Source organism: Galleria mellonella, unplaced genomic scaffold (assembly GCF_026898425.1).
Source record: "Galleria mellonella isolate WM207_F2 unplaced genomic scaffold, CSIRO_AGI_GalMel_v1 utg223, whole genome shotgun sequence".
NCBI lineage: Eukaryota > Metazoa > Arthropoda > Insecta > Lepidoptera > Pyralidae > Galleria > Galleria mellonella.
The window spans coordinates 1,012,888-1,034,062 of NW_026442042.1; the positions used below are offsets into that span (position 1 = coordinate 1,012,888).

General features: G+C 31.0%; 1 protein-coding gene across 1 annotated transcript in view; it reads right to left on the reverse strand.

Moving 5' to 3' along the window:
• The window catches only part of LOC113517406 (guanylate cyclase 32E), a 55,753-nt gene that overhangs the window by 5,021 nt on the left and 29,557 nt on the right, over window positions 1-21,175 (reverse strand). The window contains 11 exon segments of the mRNA XM_052894612.1: window positions 511-733; window positions 2,923-3,094; window positions 4,434-4,505; window positions 4,798-4,902; window positions 9,117-9,367; window positions 11,423-11,599; window positions 16,560-16,590; window positions 16,592-16,651; window positions 18,622-18,739; window positions 19,292-19,437; window positions 19,743-19,987. Of these exon segments, the coding sequence (XP_052750572.1) occupies window positions 511-733; window positions 2,923-3,094; window positions 4,434-4,505; window positions 4,798-4,902; window positions 9,117-9,367; window positions 11,423-11,599; window positions 16,560-16,590; window positions 16,592-16,651; window positions 18,622-18,739; window positions 19,292-19,437; window positions 19,743-19,987 (1,600 nt within the window).

Consider the following 21,175-nt stretch of genomic DNA (forward strand, 5'->3'; position numbering starts at 1 on the left):
CCATTATTAGATTTTTGAGACATGAAAAGGTATTTTTGCCTTCGCTAGTAGATACATAATGAAGGCACATCAGTTAGCTCATTGTGATGAATTTATCAGGAATTAGCTACAGTGGTTTCTATGGAACCGAGTGGAGGGGAACCTACAGGTTATATTGCAAGCAAGGGGCCCCTAATCCCTGTTATTAACAGTCACCTCCCCGAGGGAAGGGATTGTTAGTAAGACAGACTACCAGTGCCATTGTTGGCAATATATCAGTCAGATCGATTTCCACTTGGTCCCTCTGGAAACCATCATGTTAAATTACAGGCGTATTTATCATGATAGGCTCACTGATCTGGCTTTTCATTCTCATCTACCATCCCTCTCTGGTGTTCCGCTAGTGTATACAGTTAGCTCACAGGAGTTATCGTTCCGTTATCGTTCCATTATCATCCATTACAAAAAAAACCAGTCTCCTTTATTATTTCATGTTGTACAATGTAACCCAAGAGGTTGACACGTACCTACCTGTAAGGTGTATGGTCGGGCACAGCAATTCGTCTCAGTAGCGTAGGTGTAGGCGGAGCGTCCGGACCAAATGGGCCGCGTCTCGTATGCAGCTCGTACAGGACTAGAGCAAATGCGTATACATCCGAGGCTGGAGAACCGTCTTGGTGCTCTTCGGATATCGGATACACATCTTTGCCCCAGCCCGCTGATCGGAGTAGCTCCGGTGATAAGTACATTAAATCTGGACAGAAATTGTATTCATAACGGTATGGAATGAAGTATTTTTGAGGAGATTAGAAATGGTAAGTTTTAATTAAATTTCTGCAGAATTTTGTCCTTCATGGAAGGAAATGTTTCGTTAGCAAAGATTCTAATTTAATATTGTTGTGGTAGCATGGATTACTCATAGTATGGCGATAAAGTAGGAATATTTTAATGTTATTACATTCAAGATGTCATGAAAGGCACCAAGACACGTAATAAAAGGAAATTAAATTTAATTGTATAATTCTTGTACCAAGCCATTTGGGCAACATTGTAGCAGCAGAGTGCAATAAAACAACCAGTTAGTCCAACGCTTTTAGGATGTCTAAACAATTAATATGTTACACGACAATTCAGAATGTATAGCTCTGTCTAGATTTGTTTGTTGGTAGGAGATTTTTAGGTTAAGATAATAGTAGGTTGATAGTAGGTTACCGTGGGGTCCCGCCATAGAATAGGCTACCCCTTCCTAAGGGGACTTAATTGTCGAGGGACCATTTAAAAGCTCGCAGCGTTTAAAATATCACCAAAGCCTAATTGCAGTTGCCAACCCGCTTGCCAAGCGTAGCAACTACTGGAAAAATTTCCCTTTATGTAGGAGGCCTATATTCAGCAGTGTGTCCACTGCTGAAAATAGTTATAGTTGACAGTTAACGGCTGATATGATAATGATAATGAATAGCAAGCTACATACTCCTCTTACATGGAAAGTCCTGTGTCTAGCTAAGGGGTCGATGTTATTCTGTTAAATTTCGCTACCATTAGTATTCGTGCGACAATTAACATTTGAGAACTGACTACTAATAATAATAGTAGTCAATCCTCAAATAATAGCAGTACCACGCATACTAACGGTAACGGAATACAGATAAATAGCAATATTCTTACTGTAGTATAATATAATTATATTTCTTGTAACTCTAGATAAAATAGCATTATAATTAGATTCACCCACGTCGCACCTGTCTATAAGAGAGAGGGTAAGGAACCTACTACAAAAGTATATAGCACAAGAAGAAGGATTTTATTTATACTTATGATTATGGATAAATAATGACAGATATCTAATAAAGCTATAATCAACAAATTGTTCAGAATTTCTGCATTATTGTGAGGAAATAAGCCAATAAGGATTTTATGGAGCTATAACTATTAAATATCCCCTTTGTTGGTTCGTCCTGTAGAAAATAATTTCAGATAAGTGTAATAAACTTTTATTAGATAAAGAGATTACTTGGATGATTTTGTAGGAAATAAATGAAAGAAGTATAATATTAGCAATATGTTAGGTATATTGGGAACGAGTTTAATTGTTGTTGTTCTTCAGATAAGTGGAACAAAACTTATACCATTGCAGAAAATATCCCTGCAATAACATTGAAGAAAATAGATATTAAATTTATCTTACTGTTGTAATTATAAAGTTTGTAAAGATAGTAGTGTTTACTTAATCACACTGTGAAAGCGATCGAATGAATCTTGGTACGTAGACAGGTCACATTGTAGAGTAACATACTATGTTATGATACTTTTTATTCTAATTCACGCGCCATGGCGATAGTTATACGTAGTTATAAAATAATATTAAAATGTGAGAATAAATAGGGTTATAATGTAATAGATTTTTTTTTCGTATGGACGCTAATTATAAGAAATAACGTAATTATAAAAAACACCTAAGTGTTAACTGCTTATTAATTACTAGCTTTTTACAGGTGATTTCGTCCGCGTGACCGGAACATATTGATTCAACGGGATATAATTTTTAATGGACTGAAAATGGATCGATCCTACACTATCGATAGTGTACTATCAGTGTACACTGGCAGGGTACCAGTGAGAGAAGATAGATTCTCATCTATCTTCTCTCCCTCGTGAAACCAGGTATGTTGGCCTAATATGATAAATTTACCACAACGGTTTTCAGGGGGACCACCTGGATGTTGACTTGGTAGGGTGAACTACTAGCTATACGACGATTAATCCTCATTACTTACAATCTCTTCCCCCAAAATAAATAGTAGCCTGTGTCTTTCTCTATTCAAAATAGTACGATTATACCAAATTTCATGATGATTAATAGAGTCGTAAAAGCGCCAAATGGTATTAAATAAACTCATTTTAACATTTATAACATCAGTAAGGATTTTTAGAGTTGAAACTCACTTTCTATATGAGATCGTAAACTATTAGGTTCAGAAGGTGGTAGTTCTCCTCTTCTGAATTCTCTAAGTCCGAAGTCAGCTAGTTTGACGACCCATCGTGCGTCAACAAGACAGTTGGACGGTCGCAGTGCCCCGTGGTATTGAAGCGGCGATTCGTGGATAAATATCATGCCCTGGAACATCTTATTACAGTTAGGAATTTGGAAGAGATATCAATGATATCGCGCTATATATTAATTGTGTAAACTATTAATTATAATTAAAACGAATATCTAATCGCAAATACTATTCTGTGGGTACTATATAATTGATAGTAATACATTAGATTATATATATTTGTATTTTATGTTTAGTTAGAAAATAATAAAAATATTGGAAAGGAGCAGGAGCATCGTATTTCCCTAGCGTCTGAAATCGTATGATGAAAATAACTTATAAAATACATTATTAAAATTTCGCGCTTTGACATTTTACATTTTTATAATTTTCTTTACAGTTTTGTGATTTACTTAATTTTAATTTTTTTGATGCAACTTAGAATGGCAAACGAGCTATTGGCCCATCTAATGGAAAGTGGTAAACGTCGTCTATAGACATGAGCAGTACTATGAACATAACAGAGTATACTGTGTCGTCCATGATACCTTTCATTATATTTATTTAATGAACAAATGATATACTAGCTGTTGCTTGCGACTTTATATGAACGGTGTCGTGTTTCCCATTTAAGTTGAAGATTCCAAAAATCTTTTCTTAGCAAATGTTTTATGTCATAGAATGAACCTATGTTGCAAATTGTAGCCTTCTAGACTTCGATTTGATAATCGGTCAGGAGAAACGATTTTTTAAGTACATATATCCTTTGTAACGATATTTCGTTAAAATGATTTTTTTACATTATGTCAGTCATTTATTTTTGGATTTCAAGATTGTCGTCAGTCAGTTTTCATCAAGCTTATAAATAAATTGGTACAGTATTTTTGGTTGCGGAAATATAAAAAAACATACAGATATTGAAATTGTTATTAAATATGCTTGGTACATTTATGTAAAATGTGCTAGGCATATATATTTATTTTATCTAATATTACAAAGAAAAAACATCTAATTTCTTTGTTAAACTTAAATTCAAAAATTATTTAATTGATCTCTCATCTATAGAAAGCTATGTTATGAACGAGTAATATGGGCTATATTTTATTTTAAAAAAATAAGAGCTCTATCTATTTATCCATGCGAAGCTGTACAGGTCACTAGTGTAGACAAGGCTTTCCCTAAATTATCTATATCTATAGTTTGTATTCGATCTGATGGGATTTGAACGTACATGTATTTGCTTTCCGGGTTGAGTGTTTTCTTAGTTATACCATGAACACACTTAGCCTGGACAGCAGAGGGAGTAGGTTCAAATCCCATCGAAACAATTAAAAAGTAAATTTTCAATCTAATATATTATTAATTTAGAATTTACAAATGCAGGGTTACGTATATAAAGTATTTTTACTTACTTACCCTGATTATATCACCAACGAGGGAAGCGAGAAACATGTTATCGAGTTTGATGTCTTCATTCTCGAGAATATCCTACAAACAAGTACAACACTGAGTACATCATAAAGCACTTAAAATATGTATATTTCAGTAATTTAGTTTCTTAAACTGAGTTACTTCGGAATCGACGTGCTATGTTGCAACCAGTATTTACATGAATATTTAGAGATACTTGTATTCTTATTCTATATTTTGGGTATCGACCGTTAACAGTTTATTTCTTCCCATTAAGTGTACTGTCAAATTGTTTACCAATCAATATAAGAAAAAACATTATAGAACAGTAAAAGTGTTTTTTGTAAAGATTATAATAAATCTTATATACCTTAAGACTACCCCTAGTGCAGTATTCGGAGAGTGCGCATACATTCGGTGGCTCAATGCACGCGCCCACAAAGCCGTTCACATTGTCGTGTTGCAGATCCCTCATCTGTAGAAACAAACATACATATAACCTATATACATGATATAAACAATTTATTTTTTAATATCTATATAAATATTTATAAAAATAAATATATCTATATTTATACAGCTAAGTAATGGACTTTATTATTATTTATACAATGGACTTTCCTTTTCTCTAAATAACTGTTAATATTTTAAGTTTTCACAGTATAATAAATAATTACACTTTAACAGAAAAATATAAAAATACAATATTCTTTTCAATAATTTTTTGAAAAATAATCGTAAACAACACATTAATATAGTCTATCAGGTTTCTCTTTTGATAAATCGTTCATGTCGTATATGTGTAATTACTTAAATACATAGAATAGAAAATAAAAATACATAATTAAGATTAACGTTTCGATTTATCAAAAATCACTCCTTGTGTGTAACTTTGACATAAGAAAGCATTTTGTCATTTAAAGATAGGGTAGAGTTGCTTAGTTCGAACTGGAGAACGAGTAAGTACATATACTTTCTGCACCTGAACAAATTAACGATGTTTTTGTAGTAACACTATCACTTAGCTCGGAATGTTTTTCCAGGACCGATCGCAAGTCCTTTTTAAAATAATTACCCTTTGTTGTTTAAAATGTGATACCCTGATAGCTGATTTCTAATTCTGATAAATTCTGGTAGATAATTAACCAAGAAATACCATTATCTTTCAAATCTTCATTGCATTATAAGACAGTATTATTATAAGTTCCAAATTTTTACTAAAATAGGTAAAAAAGTATATTAAGTATCTGCTAAATGTTATAGATTACACATGAAGTTTATTTGTATCAACTGCAGGTACTTAGATAAGCTGAATAACGTTACTCATCGAAGCTTATTTAGATTAGATAGGTAGATATGTTAAATATTAGTTACCGACGTTTCTAAGTACTATGAAGTTTCACTAGTTTCTAATTTTAGTATGATGATCTATATAAATATCACAGCATATATTATGAGCTGCCGATAGTTCGTTATTCCTAAGGTAGGTGTTGAGTTTGATTAGGTTTTGGCTATTTATTGTTTAACTAAAAATAGATAGTCATATAGTGATAATTTTACAGTAGATACTTTTTATTAGATACTCTGTGCTTTTACAGTAATAACATGTTTTTACTATAAATTCTTAGAAATCGATTAGCAATCATTACCTAATTATCCTAGCAAAATCTAAAGCTATCTAAAGTATGCATTAAAGGATGTTTATATCCTGCAGTGATTGAACAATAGCTAACAAAGAGAGAGAAAGAGAGAGAGAAAGGAAAAACAATCGCAAAACTAAGCCAAATACAATCTAGTCCACTGATTTATTATCCTCCAGTCCAGTAATATGAGACAGCATGTGGTTCTCCTCCTTCTGGAGGTCGATTCAAGTTTACTTAAACATGTTACCATTGTGAACCAATAGGTAAAGCTATTTTGTAAAGTTTCTAGTCTCTACTTATTTAAATATGCTTATTTAATCAAAATGTAAAGACTGCTCTCTAAGTATCTAATCTTTAAAAGACGCTCGGAATCACTAAATTAACTTGTGTTTCAGCTGATTGTATGGATGTACAGAGCTGAGTTAAGGATAAAAAGGGCAATGAAACAAATAATCCTGTTATTTGTTTTTATTTCTACCTGTGGTATTATAGTAAAGCCAAATAAATGGCAGCCATTTATCTCCGCTAGTTCCTTCGTCATGCGAGGTTCTGAAATATTTTGTTGACTATGTGCTACGAATGTGGTTATTGGGAGGTAAGTCTCGTTTAGGTATGTATACCCAGTATAATAAATGTAAGTAATTTATTATGTTTTTGTATATAAGTATATAGTTTGCAGAGTAGCTAGAAGTTTTATTTAATATCGAAAGCTTGTTAATATTTTTCTTTAAGACGTATTTCAATATCTTAAAACCTAGACAAACGACTAGACTAACCTATTATGATTAGATAGATCGTGTTCTTTCTAAAGGAGGAGTCAAGAGTCTTCGGATCCAGCTTATGTGCAAAGAGACAAGTTATGAAAATGCAGGGAGCAAGATATATGTAAGGATAGAGGTCTTTAGCACTCGATTCTCACTATCTATTTCACAAGGGATTTGCCGCGAAGATAACGAGAGATAAAAACGAATAGAATCCGAAAATATAAGGAGGTAGAGTTTGAAGTGTTGTGTAATTTATAAGGAAATCCGATATTCCGAAACCATCTGTAAATACACAGTTAAAATTGTAATAAGTACAAATTATCGACATAAATGTTAACGCAGTAGTAACGTATCTATATTAAAACCACACTAGACACTCAAAACGTAATCGTCTCCAAGTACTGCATATTATTAATACAGTAACTATATTGTGTTTACACAGGAACGGTTCGGAAAATTCTAGAATATAAGACGTGCTGTGTTAACATGACAAGAGGACCTCGTTCAACGATCTCCAATGTCACTTGATAGATTGAACTGCAGAGCGATGGGTATCATGTCATGCCCTCTATATTACCAACTTTGCATATAAATGTTACAAAATTCATAAATACACCAAATACAAATATTTATGTATGTATGAGGTTTTAAGGTACCTCGTGGTCTCAGGAAGTGTATATATGTTAATAGCCTTTATTTCAGACAAATACACTGTATTTTATCCTAATTAGTTAATTATTTTACATCGATAATCGTATTCGTTAGTTAACCTTTTTTTAATAAAAACACTATTACTAATGTTAAAGGTGTTAATTTTTAAAGACACTATATTATATATTACGCATTTGTAATAAATTAAAGGTATCAATTTGTTGCAGATCTTTAAAGTACAAATCATACAAAAATGATTTTTAACTATTTAATTACGTAAAATCATCTGGAGTCGAAAATATTAATTTTATTATGATTAAGTTGTAAAGTTCAACGTATGTAAACTTTAGCTGAAACTATTTTCTTTAAAAACTAAGTTTGTACTTGCATGTTTCATAACATTTCAGATTTTTTGATGATATTACTGAGATAGGATTGAATAAATTAAATATTCAGACTATGTAAGGCTAATAATACTACCCTTAAAAATTCGTATAAACACAGCAAGAAAATGTAAAAAGCTTTTTTTAATAATGACGTAAATAATATTTAGCGAATTAGAAAGAGTAGTCACTAATTAATTACGAAATTTTTATTTGTCTTAATTGTTATATCGAATGAGATTCATTATTTTTTTATGCGATGTAATCTACCTTGAAATGTCAGGAATAAAATTAAGTATGTAAATCTTTAGATACTTATAAAAAGTAATGAAGGTGTTTAAAATGTTATACCCAATTTTATTTATAAAATGAATTGTCGCTATAAAAATTAGAGTATAAGCTGTAATTGCAGAAACGATTCATCTTTATTAAGAGGAGCAAAGTAAATTTATTTTAAAATATACATATAAAAATCTTTTTTTCAATTTATGACTTTCCTAACAAACAAACAAGAAAGACGTGACAAATTTATAAGGTCATTAAAATATTAGAGTAAGGCAAAGCTGGAGCAATGCTTACTTAGTTCTAGTTCCAAATTTCTTCACCTTAATAAAACATTTGGTATATTGTTAGATGTGATAATTTAAATATATTAATTAAGAGCGTTGAAAATTATAAAGGCATAAAATAATGTAGGTATATGTGGTGAGAATAGAAGTTTTTTTACCCGAATTTGTCACGTTTGTTTATTTGAATGGTTTGTGTATTTATATAATTTATTTGAACGTTACTACTACAATGTACTTCATGCCTAATTAAATAAATAATTATTATTGTAATCTCTGATGGGGTACCTAGTCAGGTACAAATTCTTGTGGTGAGGGTACAAATTAGCATCGAATTTAGCAGGAAAGGAGACGCGTAGGTTTATTAACGGCGTTTACCATTATCGAAGCGGCTGTTAGAAATGAAAGATTGGAACATAAATTTTTGGTGTTTATCAGGAGCGATTTGTCTATATATTTGTCACGTTAGCATGAGTAGGGGGAACTATTCGTAAAATATTGTGATAGATTTGTTTAGATGGTATCTAAATAAACATTTAGAAGGTGTATTAAAAATTTGGCGTTCAATGCTATGTTAATAATTTTAAGAAATTTAATATCATTTTATCTAATACTCTATGAAACAGATACAACTTTTGCAGATGTTATAAAATGTATGATAAGTATCATGATTAATACTCACAATTTTAAGTTCCTTTTTTATTTCTCTATTGATATCGATGTGGTGTCTTCGGACACGTTTCACGGCGAGTAATCGGCCTCTATAAAAAGCTACTTCTGTGAAGATAGCGGAATATCTAAAATCCAGGTCCGGGTTGGAGCTGAGTGATACTTGACTGGAGCGTACTCCTCCCGTGCTTCCTCCCGCGGCACTCTTCTCCGAGGTTCCGACGGCATTACTTGATGTGTTTACGTTGGCGCTTACACTGCTATCTTGCTGGAAGAAATCAGCTCTGACCAATTTGTTATGTAAAAACCTATCTGAAAATATCTACGATACGAAAGTACAGATAGATAAAGTTATTAAAAAGTATAGGAAATGGTAGTTTTAATTGCAGAGAGCCAAGTTGAAGATATTTGAAACTAATACATAGAATTGTATAAGCTACTCGTATTTTGTCCGTCTCTAATAATGTCTGTCAGTGAAGGCTGTGTCTGTCATTTTCTGTTTTTCTTTTTATACAACTTAGAATGGCAAACGAGCTGACGGCCCACCTAACGGAAAGTGATAACCGTCGCCTGTAGACATGAGCAGTACCATGGACATAACAGAGTATACTGTTACGCCCATAATATGCGCCATGCGTTGCCATTCCTGAGGACTCAAATGTTATTCTTCTGTACTTTGTAAATTCACACCATATCCCATCCTTCAAACCGAAACACAGCCATGCAAACACAAATGCTTCACGGTAGAAACACGAATGGGACAGAGGTACCCAAGCAATCGACTTTTGTACAAAGTCTCCCTCTGGTTATTTATATTATATTTTATTATTATATATATATATATATATATATATATATATATATATATATATATTATATATATATATATATATATATTATATTTTACCAGAGGGAGACTTTGTACAAAAGTCGATTGCTTGGGCACCTCTGTCCCATTCGTGTTTCAACCGTGAAGCTTGTGTTTGCATGGCTCTCTCTCGGTTTGAAGGGTTATTTATGGATACAGAGGAATTGAGTCCTCAGGAATGGCAAAGCATTATCATTTATTTATATTCTGTTATGTCCATGGTACTGCTCATGTTATATAATAACGGTTTCCATCAGCTTGTTTGCCATTCTATGTTGTATAAAAAAAAAAAATATTATTCATATTTATTTATTTATATTATATATAACAGTTTATGGTATGAATATATTTCTACATAGATATGATGATGGTCGTGTGGTCCCGGCATATAATAGGCCACCCCTTCCTTTCTCGTGGGTATCGTAAAAGGCGACTAATGGAGGGCGAGGGATGGGCAACAGTGTCCTTATTAAAACATTTTCAAAGTCTAATTGCGGGTATATGCTTGCCAAGCGTGGCAACTACTGGCAACCCCTCCTCTCCCAAGGAGGAGACTTATGTTCAGCAGTGTATAGTTAAAGGCTGATATGATATGATGATGATGATATCTGTGTATAAAAAGGTTCCTTTATCTTTAACTAAATATTTTCAATGCTTAGTGGTCGTAGACTCATGATAAAATTTATGACGTATCTAACTAGATTATGTTGAGATGGCTGCAAAACTCTAGTCTGTAGATAAGTGATAGTAATAAGTACCCACTTGCATAAGCAATATATTCATATTCTGGTCCCGAGTTCTGGTAACTTATAACTGGACACAAAACCTGTTGCATTCTTTTGGGCCGTCTAAACACAACGTAGAGAGGACGTTGTATGTAATAGAAAAAAAAATCATCTATTTATGAAAATGGATATTGCCTAGAGTAAATGTATTAAAACAAATGTGTTTTATACCTGAATATTTGGGATCTTGGGTAGATAAGAATTTTAATAAAACATTATTCCATTACCAGTGCTCATTTTAGGTTTTTTTAAGGGATAATAATGGAATGGTCGCCCCGCTTACGTTATCGATATATACTGGCCGGGCACCAATGAGGTATGATAAGTGAGGATGAAGCAGGTCAGTTGGCCTATCATGACTAATTCAACAATAAATGAATCACAATAGTGTTCAAGGGAAACAGCGTGGAGGTCGACTTGATAAGGTATATTGTTAGCAATGGGACTCTTAATTCCAATTACTACCAATCTCTTCTCCCCCACCATTTTAGTAGGTAGACTATATGTAGATACGTGTATTATAATTCTAGATATTTGAATATTGTTATGTTAATATCAACTATTTATTTATTATAAGGGTTAAAAATATTAAAAATTTTAATATAAAGGGACTGCCTTACTCCGTTATCTAAAAGTAAACAACAGTTGCAAAGTCAGTTTACCTACTCAGTTTGTTGGTACGTTGTTCCTCTTCAGGCAAGTGAAGATCTCGAAAGTCTATTTTCCATAGAAGCGAGTCTAGTTCTTGCTCATATCGCCAGCCGCGGTACAGCGCCAATGCTGCCAGTGCCAGGAGGGCTAATGTGGCACCTGAAGCTCCTAGGGCCCACGCTCCTACATGACCTGACGATAATAACAATATAATTTAACGGCATTTAACTACCAAATAGTTACCTCTTAAGTAGTAACTAACTGTATAAAATAGTTACGCTTTTTAGTTAAACTATGCTAACAGTTAAAATAGTCTACTTTTTGTTTTATTGTAATAGCAACAAATTCAGAATTAAGATTTTTTGTCTTTTTTGAGTGTGAAAGTTTTTGTCTGTATTCGTGGTTATCCATCGATAAATAAAATGATAATGCTTGTACAGGAGCCGAAATAAAGGCCGAAAAAACGTGAATTGTTTGTAGGTTGTGTTACGGATAATCTTAGATATTTACCAAGAGATGAAAAATTGTTATACGGCAGCCGAAATCTATGGTTTTACGACACCGTTATTATAAAATAAAAACAGCATCTAATATAAACAGAAGCATCATTTTTATGAGTATGGGATTTTACTAGATATTTTTAGATAAAAGATCTACTGGTCATAAATAATATTGTAAGCAGATATTTAAATCAATAATAGGCATACAGGTGTAACTACAATTTAAGCGAAATCATATTTTAAGCGACTTCTAACAAGAAGATTTTCAAATCGTGTGTAGTTATTTTACGCGAGATCTTCAGCAATTCTAAACCGAATTAATCAACTACTAACCAACGTTGAGACCATATTCATTTTGATGTGACTGAAGTCGTTATTGTAAAATATTAAATCGGGTATATCTATTACTATGTTGTTAGTTGTATACTGTCTCGTTCCATGTTACAATGAACTTCAATAATATGCTGTACAAAATGTGAGCATGTATAATATTATTGAATTATTACTTTCGCCACAAAGATAATAGCAACTTATGACGACCGATAAAATACTGCTCACTACACTATATAGGATTGTAGATGGTAATCCCATAAGATAACCTTACTTTTTATGTCGTCATAAAAAGTTTCTTATATCAACCAAGAAATAGCGAGCCAATATGAGAAACATTAAATTCTAAAATAACAGAAGCTGCAGAATGGATTCTGCGAACCTAGTCGTATTTTATGCAAAGCAATGCGCCTCTCTCGTTACACCCTACAGAGATCTACTACATTGATGGACACACACGCTCCAACAAATCTCTATTTAAAGTAGCTGTATGAATTGTAATTGTTTCTATTTCTTGCTGGTCAAATTCGATAATCCTCACAAAATTGGGAGCCAGTTTTTATTATCTTTTACGATCTAGGAAGGATTTGAGCAGGTAATACTTTTACAAATCCTTAGTAAATGGCTTGGCAGAGACTTATTACCTTTTATCCGCATATTAGGAACGTTTACAATATAAACATCAAGGAAGGCTACATGATACAGTTCAATGATAGAGTAGCGACTAGTTTTTTGAAAATAAAATTCAGCCTATGTTGCTTGCCGATAATGTAGCCTTCTATTGGTAAAAAAAAAATTAACATTGATCGACTAGTTTTTTAATTTATCCATAACAATCAAATATCGTTATATAAAAATCAAATCTTTCCTCTTTATAATACTAGCAAACTAATACATATTAGTTTAGATATATACCTATAAAAGATAGATAAAAATAGCTTACAGTCAATTTAATAAGAAAATGGAAAGTTGGATAAAACTATATAAGCTTTGCTCTATTTGTGTGAGGTCGAGATGATGTGAGATAACTTTATTACAAAGAGTATTGCGTTCATCAAAATTACGGTAATATGTACAATAATGTTAATAGAATAATATATGGAGCGAAACAGTAATATTAATAGAATTGTATATCCGAGCATCTGAATATATCTGACATTAAATCACATCTATCCAAGTGCGTATCTAATACAGGCAAAGCACTTCATCTTTTTTGATATGAATTGGTTACTTTTCTTTGATTAATGTATATACTTGCCTTATTACTGGCGTTGTTTCAATCTTCAAAACTGTATTTTATTGAATGTTTATAAACTTGTATAGATTTAACAAGTTTTGTTGGAAGATCTAATTTAAAACAGCTAGTTATATACGTCTTCGTACTCTGCTTCCATCTTATGGGATCCTGATTAGGTACACTGCCACATAAGTTTATTTTTTTATTTTAATATTTAGAATGGTAAATAGTCTGATTGCTCATCTATTGAAAATTGGTATTCATATCTCACCATGTAAAAGAGAACAGAAATACCTATATACGACTTTGTGTATATTAGTCTCTCACTGGTAGTTAATTATGAATTTGTATTTTTGATGTAATATTATACAATCATTTGTTTAATGTTCAACATAATATTTATTACATGACTAGTGTATATAGTAATAGTTAAGTTAGTAGGTAGTTAAAATTATTGTTCAATGAAAATATGCAGATGAAGTGAGCGCATTTTTATTGGACAATACGTTTGACTAACGACGGCTATTACAGAAAAAATTAATTCTTCATTAAAAAGTAGAGAAGGGTAATTAAGCACCATAGTACATTTTGTTCTAAAATAAAATTATTTATTATAAGCAATCTTCACTATAATATTCTGTTCCAATTACTTACAAATAATCATGGCTCAAAATCAGTGGTTTGATCTTTAGTGTTGACGTTAACGATTATATTATATAATAATGTAATCATAATCTAATAAAATAATAATCTATACATAAATCCGCTTTAACGTTGTTTTAGTCAAACATTTAAATATATTTACTCAGTTCTTTTCTCTACGACAGAATGTTTAGCACATTTAAACTCGACAACAGTGGAGTTCGCTGTCGAAGACGTTAAACGTTTGTATTCAATTATATGTAGCTAGAAGGATTGTCTACGACGAGTGATATAAAGTGGGTAGAGGCGAGGCGAAGCATTAAATTGGAATAACTGGCATGGAACAAAGCCATACACTCGGGAAATCCACCATTTTCAAAGTATAATAGAATAACAAGAGTGCTATCCCTTTATAGTGAGTGGGTAAATCACTGACTCGTTGTTACATATGTACAGTAAAATTTACGTATGTATTTACAAGGCAGTTATTTGTGGTATATTTAATAGTATGTATCCATTATATTTTCTTTAATGGCATTCTACAACTTCATAACATATCTAAATACCGTATTAATAAATAGATTAAATAGAATAGATCTTGTGTCTGAAAGATGAATTAATGTTTTAATAATAGTTTTTTATTTATCACTATGCTCGTTGGGAGAGAAATTAAGTTTCATGAATTATATACTGCTACAGGTTGTCGACTTGGTTATGTTTCGTTATAACTCATGCACATTCGTTACTCTCTTTGCAGAATGTTTTCATTACTTAGATGTTTCTCCTCTTAAAGGTTTAAATTTTTAAATCCTCTAAAATAAGATTTATTTAAAAATTAAGTGTTACAAAATATATTACTTTTCATATATTTTGGTGCTTTAAAGAAAATATGTAAGTTCGTTCAGTATATCGTAATGATAGGTATATAGGTACTTAGATTTACTATAGCAATTTACGATTCTAAAGCTTTTCTCGTGTTGGGATTATGAAGAACTATTCTTTATTATATATATTGTACATATACACAAGTGCTGCTTGAGTAATACCAGGGCCGTTCTTAGGGGATATAGAATGAAACCAAAACTTAATATGGTTAATTATTAAGTGTTCTACTAGTGGAATGGCAATTTTTCCCGAAGGAATGTTAATTGAAAACGACGAATAAATGTTGAGACGCTGTATTAACAATGCATGTCCATTTAATGCATTTAAAAAAACCGTTGCCTTAAGCGACAAATATAGGTAATAGGTAGGACGGTGGTGGTGGTACTTATCTACTAGATAGTACTGGTATATGAAACTCATTGTTAGTTTTAGATCTTGCATGAACTAAATGCAGCACATGCAATACATATAGAAGCCAATTAAAAGAAAAATCTACGTAACAAAAACTATATTATTGAAGATAAGAATTCATTTATATTGCGAACAAAGTTGAGTGGCATGTAATTCTGGCTACAGTCCTGTAAGTGGTATTAGAGGGACGTGTCGACGGGTGCGAACGCAGCGGGCGTCGCGTGCGGCCGATGGCTTGCTGCTGCGCATTGCTTGTCGCCAGTACCCCTTACGACGCTTTTACGACCCACCCCACTTACTGTCGCTTACAAACCTTGCGCTTAATGCCGCTTCGAGCACTAACACAACATATTAGTTTTTTAGATCGCCAGTAAACTGAATGTGTTAGTCCGTTGTATCGACCGCCCTTAATGGAACATTTCGGCTCACTCGTTGATTCTACATATTCTCAAAGATACGTTTTTTCAAGAAGCCAAAATAAATTAACTTTAACTTTTGGTACAAGGAAAAGTATTTTATAAGTTGACAAATATAATAAAAGTTTGTCTAAGGTTGTCTTAAAAAGATTGCTCTCAGTAATAACTTAACGTACTTATATAATTGTATCGTTATATTTATTAATTGTCTTGCTTATTTCCTATATTGTATAGTACTCATTCATTCATTTATTATCTTTTATCTTACAAAAACATTAAATTACTAACTGGAAATCGCGGCTTCGCTCGCGAAATATTTTTGAATAAATAGTACCCTATGAGATAATTTAAGATACGATAAGACTTACGTGTTTCAAATCCATTAATCCGTAAAAGAGTGATTGTGCAATAAAAATCTTTCAAAATAGTTTTAATATTATTACAAGAAAGTTTTTTTCTTTTTTTTTATTTATAATAAAAATATGTTTGTCTATAGATATCGTCATTATATCAAATGAAAAAATCGTAGGCATCGCCGTATATAATGTCTTTATATAATGAATTATATAACATTAGAATGTTGTTATGCGAAGTCATGTAGGTGTCATGTTTTACAACAAATTAAAATTTGGACGAAAATTATACAGTTCTATTAAAATTCTAATTATACAATTAAACCGCGCTCATACACGTACACACGAAGCGAAATTCAATTAAAATATTTTACTTACTGACGCATTTTTCGCCCCGGAAACCACAAGGGTGGTTCAGAGAGGGGCACCTGTCCACCAGGCCATTTCAGTTCTCGTAGAAGTCTCACCTCCTGTATAATGTATTAATAGCATTAAATAAAAGACATAAGAAAATATTTCGAAAAAAATTATTATTACATGTATGTAAATATTTAAAAAATCTTCTCTATCTATTCTTAGAAACCTTTTAATTCCTTAGTCATATTAAAATTCGATAGTGAGTTTGTTTGCTATTTTAAAGCCTCAATTATTTCTTATAAAATTTGTCATAACCGTACTAACAATAAGTACCTATAATTATATAATTAGAAAAAATAAGTACCTATAATTTTTTTTTATCTTGGACGAAGTCATGTAATAATAATAATATTTAAGTTAATTACTTAACTAATTAATTACAAGTATTTTTGAATAGATATTTTTTATGATTCTACAGTTACTAACTTTATATTGTAAAGTACTACTAAATTAATATTGTAAAGTAGGTATTATGAGGCTAGAGATTATATAATATATATAGACGATTGTAAAAAAATGTTAAACTATAGATATAAATTAATTATTTCTCAGATTAATAGCATTTGCATGAAAATTAACAAACAATTTTATCGCATTCAGGAACAAAAACAAAATAAATGAATGGAGGACTTTCATCAGAAGCGACTTCAAAAAGAGGAGGTAATTAATATGATAGTTTATTTGTTTTTTAGTAAATTCTAAACTTATTTTGATAATTCCAATTGCATTTTATATTTTTTTTTTATATATATACATTCCTCTAATAATGTTATACATGTGTACGATCACACAGTTTTTAAACAGTAACAAAATATAAATTATTCGCTCAGTCAATAAAGTTTCAAAGTTTCCATAGATAAGTCACTAAAAACTATCAATAAAGCGTTAAAGTAAATTTTTTTTAATAATAGATTTATTTTCTCTTCACAATTCATAACAATCAAATACAATGAGACATGCTTATATTAAAGTAAACAAATTATAAATATAATTCTGAGAGACTGGTGCCTGAAATAGGTATAAGAATAGCTGTATTACAGGCCACTAATGTTATTTTGTCAAAACCTAGAATTTGCATGAAAATTTTTTTTATTATAGTCATATATGTTACTAGCAATCCGAACCGACCTATATTACTCACTGATAATGTAACCGATTTTAAACTATCTTTCACCTGTAGGAAGCTGTAGGTGAAAGATAGTTTAAAATCGGTTAATTAGTTTTTAGTTTATTAATAACAAACAAATAATTAAATATATAATATTCGTATAGTATTATATTATTAGTATTGTATATCAGTTTAATGCTAATAGTACAGGATCTTTATATCCTATTAAGATTTAAAGATTTTAAATCCAATATTGAATCCAATATGAATTTGGCACATGAGTACATCTCACTAGCCAACTTCTGACGTAAACTCTCCTGGCTACAGTTATAGGAGCACCGATTATTCAGGCCACGTCCAGATTTGCTATGCAAACGCATATCGCCTATTTAATTCCATATTTATTTACATTTCGTAAGTGTTTTGTAAATAGGATTTTATGTATTGTGATGTTATAAAACTAGCAGTTTAACGCATATAAGAAAACGAGATATGTTTGTTTCTCTATTGGTTTAATATCTGTCTGATGTGTACTATTCAAAATTTTGAATTTAGAATATTAAATAAACTATGCACACTATTTATTTAACTAATAATAATTCACAAAAATAAATAATTAAAATAAAAAATTGGATATCATTGAAATCTGATAATATATACAAGTATAACTCTAAGTTTTTTTTTATGTAGATACTTTTTGTTATGGCTTCTTTAACCAATGCCCCCTGAAAAAAATGTTTTTCAGTAATAAAATTATTGCACTAATACATCTCTATATGAAATAATTCTATATAAAACATTATTATAATATTACATATGTGCACATATAAACATTAAGTATAAAACATTATTTCTTATAATATCGGTATATAAAAAAAATTGTGGTACTTGTAGGGAGATGGAAGAGTAACTTACAGGAACGGACTTGTGCAGTACAGCGACTGGATAAAGGCCAGGAGGTTTTGTTGGGTCAATTGACAGCAATGTGTAGTTGCCTTCTGCGTCTCCAGACTCATCCATATGCACCCAATATCTGTGTATATACCATATATTAAATTAAAAAAGTCTATGGCTAGATTTTAAATAATTTTCATAAATAACATTTCTTCAACTTTTTTTTCACTTATTCACACTAACCACGACGGACAGTTTACAAATCTATATGTAAATGGTGTTATACTTTCAATTTATTCTTTAATAACTTTTGTATAATTACAAAATATTTCAGTTTATTTTTGAAACTTTAAAACTTTCCGTTTTCATTGATATTATTCATCCGTGAAAGGATATTCGAAGATAAAGTTTCGTATGTAGAATAACCTATCTCCTACGAATATTCTTAGTATAAATATTGGTTACATTATAGTGTTTGGACGTTTATTACTTATTAAACTGTTTAAGCAAAACCACTGAAGGGATTTGAATGAAATCTATTTTTATTTATTTAACTCATAATTAAAATTAAATTTAAATGAAATGTTATAAACAGATATATAAGAACAAAATTTTGTTGGAACTTTTATTTTAATTCATGCGAGCAAAGCGTGGAATAAAGTCAGTAACATCGTAAGCAAGTGATAAATACCCCATAACACTGTGATAAGTGGTGTTCCTCATTTGAGCCGCAATAGCTCGCCCGTTACGAGGATCCTCACCAATGCTTAGAACAGAGGCGAGAGCGCGCGCATACACCCACACGGCATCGTGGAGCCACGCTGCCTCAACAGGGATCTAATTTGTTTAAAAAAAAATTGAAGTCTTAGTTTGTTTAAAAATTTATGGTATTTAATTTTAATTTTCTACTTGTATTTTGGCTTTTAAAATAATGTGAATTTTACAAATTGTAATATTCTTTAGTGCTAAGCATTATCTTGTATAATATTGAATTTTTAAAGACTTTTGTACATAATATTTTGATTGCATTTAATTAAATTTTGGTATAATTTCAGATAGTCATTGTATTTTTTTATAGTATTAATTGATTAGTATATATATTATATAGGTTAAGTAGATTACAAATAAGTAGTGCCACTTACCACTTTTCCAGCTCCGAACACAAGTAGTGGATTCGTAAAGTTAAATGGTGGCATTTGCAATCTTCTGTTCACTTCTATGGCAAATGCTGGATAAGAGGGTGCCGGAGACGGGGCCACTGCTAGATACGAGCGAAAGGCTCTGATGGCCCTGAGAGATGGTGTTTTACGCAGAGGTCCAGCTAAGTAGCGGACTGCCTCTTCAGATTCATATTTCTCTACGTCGACACCAATAGCCGCATATTCACCTGTGGGTATCCTAAACACTTTAGCGTATTCATATTTCAGAGTGTAAACTTAACATTATATGTATTCTATAAATCTAAGTTTTATTTCCAAGCGTTGTTACGCTGATTACTTGGTTAGTTATATAGTCTGGTTTTAAAATAAAAAAAAATTAAGGTAACTTGATATTTATACCGTGTTTAAACGTACGAGCATATTAATATTTTTTTTGAACAAAACCTCTGGATGAAGTAGAAACACAGTAAGTTCGAAAAATTCCTGTTATACTCATACATATACATATATAGATAAGCTTTTCTTTACTAGTTTTTCTCACTATCTACTTAAATATAATCTATAGGTATATTTTATACAATTTATTAATTTAAATATAATAATAATAAACAAATATTAAATTATATTAATGAAATTGAATAGAGGAAGAATACAGGTTTTGTAGTATTCGGTTCTCTCCGCTTATCCACTATAAATTATAGCATGGTGATACGGGTACTGACAAATTATCAATTCTTAATATGATCTTACTTTTCGTCTCTTATACATAATATATTTGAGAAGAAGCGGCTATATTGTAATATATCTGAGAAATTTTCTGAACCGATAAAGCTTGATCAATTAATCATTGTGAGAAATATTCCATTTTTCTTAGAAGGAAATTCTTTTAGGTTTATTTTCTGGTAAAAATCACAATCTTCAAGTGAGCCAGTATTAGCTTTGTTTACTTATTCTGTTTTAATAGAGTATAATTTAAAATTATGCTCCATTAAAATAAATCATTTTAAATTGTTTATTTGTAGATATATTAAGAATTTTATATCATATTCCTGCCCTTCGCCCATACCTATTTGAGAAATTTGTTTTGCTCAATGCAGATTAAACATTTTGTGCATGAATTTTGTATTTACGTATTAAGGTATATTAACGTATTCACAAAACAAAATTCTTTTATAAACATAAGTGGTAGATGTTATAATTATATATCTTTTTTTATTAGAAACTGACTTAAATATAAAAACAGTTAATAAAATTACAAAAATATGTACGTAAAATATTTTGGGAAGTATACACTCGGAGAGATCAAAACCCTTCTGTAATTGGGTCATTGCTTGAAATTTGTTTATCTAAGCCAGAATTATTAAGATCTGAAAGAGCGGCTCAGTATAATCTGCTTTTCTATAATTGCCACAATT